At 35.2% G+C, this 11840-nt stretch overlaps 1 protein-coding gene across 2 annotated transcripts in view; it reads left to right on the top strand.

Annotated features, from left to right (window-relative positions):
- The first annotated feature begins 4297 nt into the window (after positions 1–4297).
- Positions 4298–11840, top strand: part of LOC131047395 (protein ALTERED PHOSPHATE STARVATION RESPONSE 1) — a 30790-nt gene continuing 23247 nt past the window's right edge. Inside the window, exons 1-3 of one of the 2 annotated variants that reach the window (XM_057981268.2) lie at positions 4298–6399; positions 6896–7116; positions 10883–11106. In XM_057981268.2, the coding sequence (XP_057837251.1) occupies positions 5244–6399; positions 6896–7116; positions 10883–11106 (1601 nt within the window). In that variant the 5' untranslated portion in view covers positions 4298–5243. The remainder of the gene's footprint in view (positions 6400–6895; positions 7117–10882; positions 11107–11840) is intronic. The other variant, XM_057981267.2, reaches the window with a different exon arrangement.

Raw genomic sequence — 11840 nt, 5'->3', positions numbered from 1 at the left:
TGAAGTATTATATCCAAGTGAATGTTTTCACGTGTTTTAATCCTTGTCATGAATACTAATAGGATCTTGCAAAATAGAGAAGTGAGCAATGAGTAGAAAAATTTCTTTAACTATCTAGGAAAAGAAAAAAACAATAGGACTAGGAAATTCCACATGCACGAAACTAATATGACATATTAAACTTGGTACCTCATCAATCATCAAAATATGGCATATTAGGTGTTGCTATGCCTTGTAATCAAGCTCCACTTGGAAATGATAACGAGGTTTTGTGTTGGTACTTGTAGCTATCTACAAGCTCAACAAAGGAGTGCTAGTGATATAATATGGGCCCCTTAAATTGGTCGTATCCATTAGATGCAAGGAATTGGACGAGAGGAAAGTTAGTATGTGATAAGAAAATTTAAGCTAAGAAATTAAGCATATAAACCATGCTAAAAGTATCAAGTTACATGAATACATTGTGTAACAAGACAATAACACATCTCAATTGGTAAGCATGGTAAATACATGGGTTTGAGATAAACATTGAGGTAAAGCTCATCCCTTATATGACAAATGATAAGGTGAAAATGGCCCTATAGGAGCAATGTGAGTGGTATGGATAGGCATGGTTTCTATAATGTGGAGCTCTTAGAATATGATGAGGTAAGTGAACACACATAATAAGATAAGGGGCTCAACCTGATGCCCCTAATGTGGTAAGCTAGCTTTAAGAACATAATCAAAATATTGAAAACAAGACAAAGTGGAGAAGGCTTAATACCCCCAATAAAATGAGATAACTCTTGGTATGACAATGGTAGCACCATTAAGAATAGGGAAAGCAAGGTGCTTCCAATCTAATAGGGCAACTCTAAAAACATTATACAACAAACAAGTGTACTATATCATGATGGAAAGCTTGATGCGTCATAATTTAACAAGATAATGTGGTAATGAAAGCATAATATAGCAATATAAGATGGTACAAATATGCTTTAAGAAAGTTGTAGCTAAATCATCAAAAAATTAAATAAAACCAAGAGGCAAAGGGATGGATAGATAGATGACGCATCATCAAAGAGACCAATTCCACCCCTTTACTCAACCTCTTTCACTTTGGATAACATAGTCCTTTAAGGTTGACATAAACTACTTGGCTAAGATCTTATCACATGTAGTCATAAAAGGATTGTATGTGAACTCTTAGATCCCCCTTTCCATAATATAGTTCAAATTTAGGAGCCATAAAACCAACAAGAAAAATATATATAACCACTTTTATTACTAATGGCATGCAATGTGGTGGATTATAAGCAATTTAGAATCATTCTTCTCGTCTTCGATTTCCTTCTTAAAATTTTATACTTCTTGCAATAGCATATCTAAGTTGGTGATGAAGATAAGAGTAGTGTTGGGTGTATGCATAGAATGGAGTATGTATAACGAGGTTGTAATGAAATGGGAAAATACATGGCCATAGTTGAACAAATCATGTCATTGGAAGTACTAGTCATGGAATGAGATGGAAAAATAGTATGAGCCATATGTTGGGATGAAGGAATATAACAAGAAGTATAATTTATGTGCAAATATATGGATGATAGCATAGAAGGAAAACTAGTTATGATAGATGAGTGAATGGTGGAAGTAGAAATGCCATGAGTGAAAGGGGTGCTAGATATATTAGGTAGGGTAATGGTGGATGAAAGAGGAATAGAGATATGATAAATCATGTAGAATATGAGAAAAATGAGAGGGATATATCTAAGAGGGAGACCATGTAAAGAGGGGTGGGAGTGGAAACAGGATATATTGTATATGGTGTGACACTAGTGGAGGTAGGGATGACATTATGATGTTGAACAATGGTCATGGAAAGTAGGAGGATTGATGATATAAGGAGAGGAAGTGGATGCACCAAACAAGAAGGTAGGTGAAGCAATTTTCACACCTAAAGTTTGAAAGACTTATAGCCTTTGTGGATTATTGATAAATAAGTTGTGAATCATGTATATTACTTGTGTATGATTCTTTGCATGAGCCAAGCTAACTTTCACGTAATCAAATTCTTGTTGTTCAAGTGGTTGCCATGATCATAATGATCCTCGTTGCTCTCAACAATACCTAACATCATAATAAAATCTAATTTTAGTAGATGGGGTGCCATATTAGAGTTTAAGCAAGCATTCCTTGAAGGAAGATTATAATCATGAGTAACTTGTGGAATAAACAATGCAATATGACTTATGAAAGATATTAAAATGAGCTATAATAAACCCCATCAAAGTTTAAAATAAAATTATCAATAATATATCAATTCTAAAAATGAATCCCTAATAAAGTGCTAAATGGTGGATAAGATAGGCAAAAATGGAGCACACAAAGTAAGCCACAAACCCTATAAAGAGAGATATAACAATTTAATTGCAATAAAGAAGAATATAAACTCTAGGAAGGTCTAAAAAATACCATATCATGAACTCTCAAAATAGTAAATGTATAAACCCAAAGGTCAAACTCGAGGGGTGTAAGATTCAACGAGTCCACACAAAAGCAAAAGAAAATATACTTTTCTTAAACAAATCTAGGTTAATTCAATAATTATAATTAATCTACACAATTAGCATAAATTAAATAAATAATAGTTGGGAATGATAAAGCATACAAGTTAATGTTATTTTAGGAAATAAAATGCTAAGGAGTTAGGTACTTAGCTTGTGGAATAATAATGATGATGAAGGCTTGGTATAACATGGGAAGATCAATAGTACTTGTTACAGTTCCAATAACCGTTCACTCGTTGTGCATCCAACCCCCCAATTGCTAACTTTAAAGAAACCAAAAAAATGATAACTAAAAGCCCATTAATAAATTTCACTTGTACCAATAGTTGCTCATTTTTTAGCATTTTTGGACCATAATTGACCCATTTGTGCACGACTACTAGGGCATTTATGCAAGACTATTGGCCCATTTGTGCATAAATATTGACAATTTTAAGTGCACAGTTATTGGGGCATCTTTAAGTAAGTCTTGGGCAACACTTTGAAATGTGTACTTTTTGACGTTTGTGCACATAACAGATCCCACAATGCGTGTCATTATTACTCAAAAGCTAGAACAATAGCTATAAGCAGTTAAGTCTCATACAAAGACAATAAAAAAAATCATCAAAATCCGATGTACCATTTAGAATCTGTGGCTGCACAAAGTTAGCTATAACGACTACTAGTATGCTTCCCCTACATATTCGACTCACCTACATACAAAAAAATAGACTATCAAGGTAATGCTCATTGCTTGGAATTTTGTGTAGGATTGTAAATGAATTTGGGTTGATTTTGTGGTTATAGATTAATTTTTCCCCACACATATGTGATCTCTAACATAGTTTTTTTTTTTGATAAACCTATGGTATCCCTAGAAGCTACGATAAGTGTTAAGTTTTGGGGTGCTGCAGAGGTGAGACCAGTCCATAGGAAGTAGAATCCAAGTGTGGACCAACCACATGCCATTTAACCCGAGGCAACGTGAATCAATTTCGAGACCTATATGGGAAGAACCCAAAGTCCTTAACCAACTATGCTACCCTTTAGCAACACATAAATGTAATTTTTGTATTCTTATTTGCCAAATTCTCAATTTAGTATATTACTTGATTTAAATGCTCAAATGAATGTCTTTAAATACTAAGTCATAAAAATCATTCCACAAATATACATCAATTTAGCTCCTAAAGACCATGAAGAAAGAGTGTGAATTGACATTTGAATTTAAAAAATTAAATTTTGAGTTAAATTTGTGTCATGCATGATTGATGACTTAGGATGAGTAACATAAAATATAGAAACCATGAATGAATGGATGAGGAGAACCCTCTTAAATTTGTGTCATGCATGATTGATGACATAGGATGAGCAACATAAAATATAAAAACCATGAATGAATGCATGAGGAGAAGCCTCTGACAAATTATATGACTATATGCATATAAGATACGATTAATGATGATAGGAAGACTAACTCCACGAGAGACGTACTTAGAACTACAACCCAAATGATTAAATATTTACAATGTATTGGTAAGGAATTCTTCCACCAATTTTTTTTACTAATATGGGATCTACTTGACCGTACCATACGGATACATTAAAAAAAATAAAAATTTGCCCCACAAGAATGAGTTTTGAAAATGATGTTTATACTCTGCAAGGGAATATACCTAATTGAGGGTGAGTTTTGACCAAAGAATTTACCCTAGCCCACGGAGATTAAAAGAAGTAAAACTGGATTCACTTCCAACTGACTCAACAAACCAGAACGTTTACACATGAACACGGCTTACATTTAGCAAAGACGGGCAATTATGTCACAATAATAAGCAGAAGCTTGGATGACAAATTCCTTACCGTGGGGTGGTGCGTACGAATCTTGTTTCTTTCTTGCCTTGTAGGAAATGGGGTCAACATCATATGATTCATCATCGTACTTGTTCTCTTTCATCCTTCCAAATCTCATCTGTTCTTATGCTCTTTGACCAATGCCATGTGTCATACCTTTTCACCTGGCAATCGATTAATTCATTGGTGGCATATTTCATTCCTTCAATCAATCTATTCTCTGTCGTCATTTTTTCTTCTTTTTCGCTGTTTAGCCTTATGACTCAGCATTTTGGCGAAAGTTCCATGCATGCCTGCTATCTATGTTCTCCCCCTCTTCTTCGCGGAATACAGAGTCATAGCAAGTACCTAACTCAAACCTTTTAAATTTCTGTTTAGGCAAATTTTACAAGAAAGAAACCTTGTGTCTTGTTTTCTGGGCGTGTGATTTTTGTGGAGTTTTTTTAAGTTTTTTGGCAGAAAGCGTGCAAAGAGAGCAGAAAATGAAGTGGGTCCAATAAGGAATACTTTAAAATGTTAGGAAAAATTGTGTAGAGAAACACCCAGGAAAAATCTGAGGGGTCTGAGAAATAGCGAAGAATCCGGAGATTTGGAGGGAATACAGGCATTTGTTTTAAGCTTTTAAATGGTGCATTGAGCCTGCAGGAAAATCCTGCTCTGGTTAAGGATTTGAATTAGTAAATATACACCAAATATGGAGAAGTTTTGTGCCATTTTAATGGATTAATGGCTGTTTTGTAGGCTGTGCTTGTTCTAAATTGATGCTTTACGACCGCCCACTTGAAGTAACGCTTGTTTGCAATTGGACCTGTAAAATTTCTGCATATTGGTTTTTATTAGGAGAGGGTTATATCAGAAATGGGTTGCTCAACGTCAAAGCTTGACAATGAGGATGCCGTCTTAAGTTGTAAGGAGAGGAGGCTGCTTATAAAACAAGCGGTAGAACACAGGTATGCATTTGCAGAAGCACATGTAGCTTATGTACGTGCCCTAAAAAATGTTGGCAGTGCTCTTAGACTCCTAATTGAAGGGGATGAAATGTCGTTGTGTTCTTCCATACCCACAACACCCACGTTCACATCCACAACCACGGAGACCAGTTCTGGCTCTCTGCCTGAAAAATCTTCTCCACCACAGGCTGAGAGTCCTGCTGGAACTGTTTCTTCATCTACAACTGTGGTGAATCATTTGAGATCAGGAGGCGCGCCTCCCCTATTTTTTGAGGAAAGGCCACCTTCTCCACAGAGGGTGAGTTTGGAGTCATATCCATATTCATATTCCACCGTTAACCAATATGGGATAGATAGTTTTTTTAGCACCCACTTGCCACCTCCCCAATCCTCTGTGGCCTCATTATACAACAACAATAACCCAGATTATCTTCCCACACCTCCCTCCCCTCCTCGAACTTCGACTTGGGACTTCTTTAATCCATTCCTTTCACTTGACAATCCATACCCATATCATGACCAGAGGAGATTGAGTCAAGTTTATGAGGAAGACGAGATCAGAATCATGAAACAAGTGAGAGAAGAAGAAGGGATTCCTGAATTGGAAGAAGAGAATCGCGGGGGTAGCAAGAAGGAAGAGGAGAAAAAGGAAACAGAGGCACCTGCGGATCCTGCAAAAGAACAACCTAGTATTAATGAGCCTGCTGCGGAGTCGAATGCTGATGCACTAACTCAAGTCCCATCTCAGCCAGCTGTAGAAACAGTGGTTGATACAAAAGATAAATCCACAGTAGAGGAAATCCCTTCAAAAGGTGCAGAAGGGACTGGAGATGTAGGAGAGCAAGTGAAGGAGAAACCTGGTGAAGAGGAGGTTAAGGACAAACAAGTTAATTCAGAGAACGTAGATGTACCTAACATTGCTACCCACAGGCCAATGAGTATGTTGCAGGTTATGAAGGAAATTGAGGACCAGTTTATAAGAGCTTATCAATTTGGAAACAACATCTCTGCATTGCTTGAAGCAAGCAAAGTGCACCACTCTTCAAGCCTTAGTGATATCAAAGGTATGGCAATCTATTCTGGCTTTTGGATTGCTGCTAGTACATTTCCTAATTTTATCCCCTATACATGATGTTGTATGGCTCCTTTGAGGCCTTTTTTGGCTAAATATTTTTATCATGAAGATCATCATGGTAATCACTAACGCATAAATTTTAAAATATATTGACCATGCTCAAAACAAAATTTATAGCATACATAATACTGAGTTCCTATACAAATGACTCAATTGTCTGAATCTTTATGGTCAATGATATTGACATGTTTTATATTGTAAAAGTTTGATTTGCTATGCATTCATATGCTCAATTTTTTACTTTTTTGTGGCTTTTAATTTGAAAACATCAAAAATACCCTTTTACAGAAAACAGTGGTACTTAGATGCCTTCTAGTCCTTAACAATCAAGATTTGATACTTATCTAAGAATTATCAGATTGACTCAGTAATAATAAATGTAAAATAGTAAATTTAGTCATCTGATGTTTCAATGCCAAATGCAGAGAATTCTGCAAAGGTTCTGAGTAGTTCATTCAGTCTGCTTCGTTCTTTATCATCAAGATCTTCATCATCCAGAAGTTATGTCGTTTCATCAAGTTCAAAAGAAGATACAGAAGATAGTAGCAGTGAATTTGTTGAGGACTGTGTCATGATTGCTGGGAGCCATGCCTCAACTTTGGAAAGAATATTTGCCTGGGAAAAAAAGCTATATGATGAAGTTAAGGTATTATTTATCACACGTTTTCTTCATGTGGGCTTCTGATAATATTCTCTATTTTGAATTTCAGATCTCATTTATCACTAGGGCTACAGTTTCAGATTATATATGCTTTTTAACTTGATATGTTCTGCTTATATAACTATTTATAAATGTCTACTTTGAAAATATTGGAATTGTAAGTACTAAATAGTTGATCTTTGAGAATAGCTGTAAAGCTTTATGGTGTAATTGATGGCTAAATGTTAACCATCTTCATGATCTAACTTCAGACTGAATTTCCCACTGTTCTGTATGATGTTGACTGTTATCTCTTATGATGCTAGCTAAAGGCAAAACCATTCTAGGTTGCAATATAATCTTGCATCCTTGCACAATACCAATTTTTAACATTTGAAAGTGGCCAAATATATTTTCAGGGATCACAAGCATGTGAGAATGCTGATGGGTCTTTGTTCCTTTAAAATGAATCTTAGTAAAATTGATCAGAGTTCAAATACAAATTCAACTATTCCTCTAAGAGGGGCATGCTTGGTCACCAAGAAATTAATTCATTCTCTTCCCCAGGTTTATATGTTTTACTCTCACGGATGCCTATTTCTTCCATCTCCTCACTATTGCAAAGCATATTCGGTATCCATTGTAGGCCACCTACATTATTTATATTGGTGTGTTTTGGGTGCTTTCTTCCTACAAGAACTTGCTTATTAGACTGATCCACGAAGGCAGGTGAATCACAGCTTCCATTTGTAGTTCCTTGGTGTTGTCAAGCAAAAGGACACCATTTGTTAGCATATCGCTTTTGCTAATTGTCTCCAGAGTCTTATATTCACTAATATTTTGCCAATTTGTAGGTGAACTTGGTAACAATTTTAACATGACTTAATTGTAGATGCATTAGGGAGATGGATACTTGATGCAGACAACGATAAATATCAAGTTGTATGAATGATTCCTACCTGATTGCATTTTTGTCAATTACTTGAATGCAGTTTTCGACATTGGCTACCAGGAAATTATGCACTCCTTTGTAAGAGTGCAGTCTTTGATCCCTATCTAACATGATCATTCTGAGTCAGATCCTGATTGCACCATTATGTGCTTGTTTATTATATGTGTGGTGGTCGCACATTCTTCCAAACATTCTGTGGAATGTCATTGTGTTATTGTTTAGTAAAGCAGTGAGTTTATCATTCTCATACCATTGTTTAGTCTGTGGATTGATTGGAGATGGCAAATGGTTTGAAGAGCTTACTTTATGTATAGAACTCTTGGCTATACTGAGGAGAGAAATGGAGATTGTTTATTGTCAAGAAACCCAATTTAGCGTTTCCTTTGTAATGTCCCCAATCAGGAGACTACTTGTTTCCCATTAATTAACATACATCATTAATCATTATTCCGTCTTAAACTAGGTTATTGGGGTTAGAAATATATACAATGCAGTAAATAGCTAATTAAATTTACAGTTTGTCCTCAATTCTTCCCTAACCCTAACAGAAGATGGTGGAATTACTGTGCCAGGGCACTTGGAAACAGTCTACAAGCGGGCTCCCTCAAGGTTTCTTAAGAACATATGTATCCATACCCCATCTTGGGAACTTCCCCCAAGGTTTCAGAAATACATGACCTTACCCATCTTGGGATCTACCCATCTTGTGACCCAATTACTCCACCTTTCCCTACACAAACCCCCTATCTCTATGTAGGCATTAGCAGAAGATCAAGGACTAGACTGTTTGATATATTGGTCTTTCATGTACTATGAATGTATATGAAATTAAGTATGACTGTCATACATATTGCAGTCTATATTAATATTACTACTAAATTCTGCATAAGAACATTATCAGGCTTCATATATTAAGCTAAGTTACTGATCGGGTATGGATACGGATACAGAATCTGGTACAGATTCGGCAAATTTTTTTTTTCCTTGAGTACGGGTACAAGTATGTTCGCATATATATATATATATATGTTCAAACATCAAAATTATAAAATATAATTATATAATTTATAAACTATCACTACCATTATTGATTATTACAATGATACAATCCATACAAATATAAAATATACAATGTGACTTTCCATACATAAATGATAAATGATAAATCCATAATTGCCAATGCCAATAAATATTCATATATCGTAAATGTAATAACTAATATCATATTCATATTTAAAATGGACCGAGATTATTTCTGCTTTTATTTTCTAATTTTCCAGATTTCCAAATATATACTGAGATTATCTCATGCCCCTCTCCAAATGAGATTTCTCTCCTTGTTATATCTCCCTTTGTGGAGGGTTGTCACACCCCTTCATCCTAATCGCTGCCTTAAACCTTAATTTAATTATAATTAAATATATTTCCTTCTAGCAAATCGCTGCCCTTTGATAAAGTCACAATTAAATTATAATTAAATATCTTTCCTTTTAGCAAATCTCTTTCCTTGGTCTGCCCGGGTCTGCTTGGGTTCCCTGTGGATTCCTCCCGGGTCCTTCCTAGGTGGCTGGGTCCTCTGTGGGTCTGCGTGATCCACAGAGGACCCAGCCACCTGGGAAGGACCCAGGAGGAATCCACAGGGAATCAGGCTTGGACCAGGACCGGGGCAGAATCCAAATCAGGATCCAGACGTTTTAGGGAAGAATCGGTAACTTAGATATTAAGTATACGAATTCAACACATCCCCATGCATACCACCAAGAACAAAGATGTTACTGTCTGTAACTTGATAACAGATCAGATCTGATCTGATCTGAATCCTGATCGATGGTTATTCACTGTATGCTTTGATTCCTTTCCTTTATATCTCTCAATGTGAGGGAGTGGTCACACCTCTTTATCATGTATGTCTTTGGCAAGAGACACCCTCTTTCATCATTAGCACCCTTTGAAAGAGTGCAACTCTTCATTATTTCTACCCTTTGAAAGAGACACAGCCTTTCACAATCAGATCTGCACTTCTGATTCCTAAATTATCCCCCCTTCAAATGAGTTCTCTTCTCCCTTTTATACCTCATATTTGGGGGAGTCACAACTTATCATTTCATGCCTTTTGTCCATTAATTAACTTTAATCAAATTTTAAATATATTTAATTATATTCTTTTATATTTTAATTTAATTTTAATTTTTTTCTTTTGTATTTAAATTTTATTATTATTATTTATTATTAAATTATATTTCAAAGTGGGGACATTACATTCCTTGGTGCAAGATAGTAGTTGATGCTGACTTCAATGCCATGAATTTACTTTCAGTTAAAATAGAAATGATATGTATAGTTGACGGCAACTTCAATGCCATGAATTTTACTTTAAGTTAAAACAGAAATTTGAACACATTGCATATAATTTTCATGACTGAGTTGCAACTCTTTTCCAAATTAGTGCATAGAAGCTTTCCTTAGGTTACTATAGCATTTTTATGTTCTTTTTTAGAATTTAGAAAAAAAATTATCAGCATTGGGCAGCGATAAAAGTTTCTCAATGTGTTTGATGTAACTAGATTATGAGACAACTAACATTGCCAACAATGATAATTCAATTTGATTGTGTGCATTGTAAATGCTTGTGTTAAATTATTTATTAGGATATTGCAGCATTTTGCATAAGATTTAATAACCAGGATGCTAGAATGCATGCTTTCTTGATTGAACATAACAAATTCCATTTCTAGCAAATGCAGATCAATAATTCATTCTGATTTATCTTATTGAATGTATGATTGTAAACCATTCTCTGTGCAACAAATTTTTTTGCAGGATGGGGAGCGTTTAAGAATAACTTATGATAAGAAGTGCATGCAACTAAGAAACCAGGAATCTAAAGGAGAAGATTTTCAAGTGGTTGAGAAAACAAGGGTCACAATAAAAAGCTTACATGCAAGAATTAAGGTTTCCATCCATGCAGTAGATTCTATATCAAGGAGAATTCAGAAGCTGAGTACTGAGGAATTGCAACCACAACTTGTCGAGCTAATACAAGGGTATGCCTTTTCTTTTTAGTTCTCCGTCATTTTAAAACATACATGCCCCTTCACCTATTTCTCATTTTTAAGCTGATGATACTATTTGATACACAGGGAAATAAGAACTTGAACTTTGCATATACAAATGTCATGCTTTGATTCTAGTTTATACACAATAGAGCTGGCCAGTGGAAATTGCTTTAATAAATTTGAACATTATATATGGAAAAGACATAAATACACATATACCAGAGAGCCATAGTTCTTTAACAACCCTACACTTTGACCAAAGACACTGAAAATACATATGTTTTTCTTTATATTGCATATTGTTTATAAATTCTGCTAATACAAGCACCAAAATGAGACCGATACAAGCACTTGCAGCACTTAGTAGAGACTAATGCAAGCTCTTTTCGAGCAAACACTAGAAATCACTGATGGAAGACCAAGAGTCACTACTTAGAAATCCACTTTATTTAGAAACCACATCCACTTTAGAAGACAATTGTGGAAGACCAAGAGTCACAACTTAGAATTCCGTGTTAGATGTTCCTATAGGGATTTGAGTTTGAGCCTCCACAATCAAAACCCAACATTTTAACCAATTAAGTTCAACCCCTTGGACTAAGGTAGATATGTTACAGAAGGGATATGGGACATGTATTATAGAGTACAAACCAAAGTTTTTTAACAATTGCACTACATATACATATGTTATACAAGTTATATGCATTATAGAGTACAAATCT

This window comes from Cryptomeria japonica, chromosome 2 (genome assembly GCF_030272615.1).
Source record: "Cryptomeria japonica chromosome 2, Sugi_1.0, whole genome shotgun sequence".
In the NCBI taxonomy this organism is placed as follows: domain Eukaryota; kingdom Viridiplantae; phylum Streptophyta; class Pinopsida; order Cupressales; family Cupressaceae; genus Cryptomeria; species Cryptomeria japonica.
The sequence above is the reverse complement of the archived record's forward strand: the minus strand, read 5'-3'. Positions and strand labels throughout refer to the sequence as shown.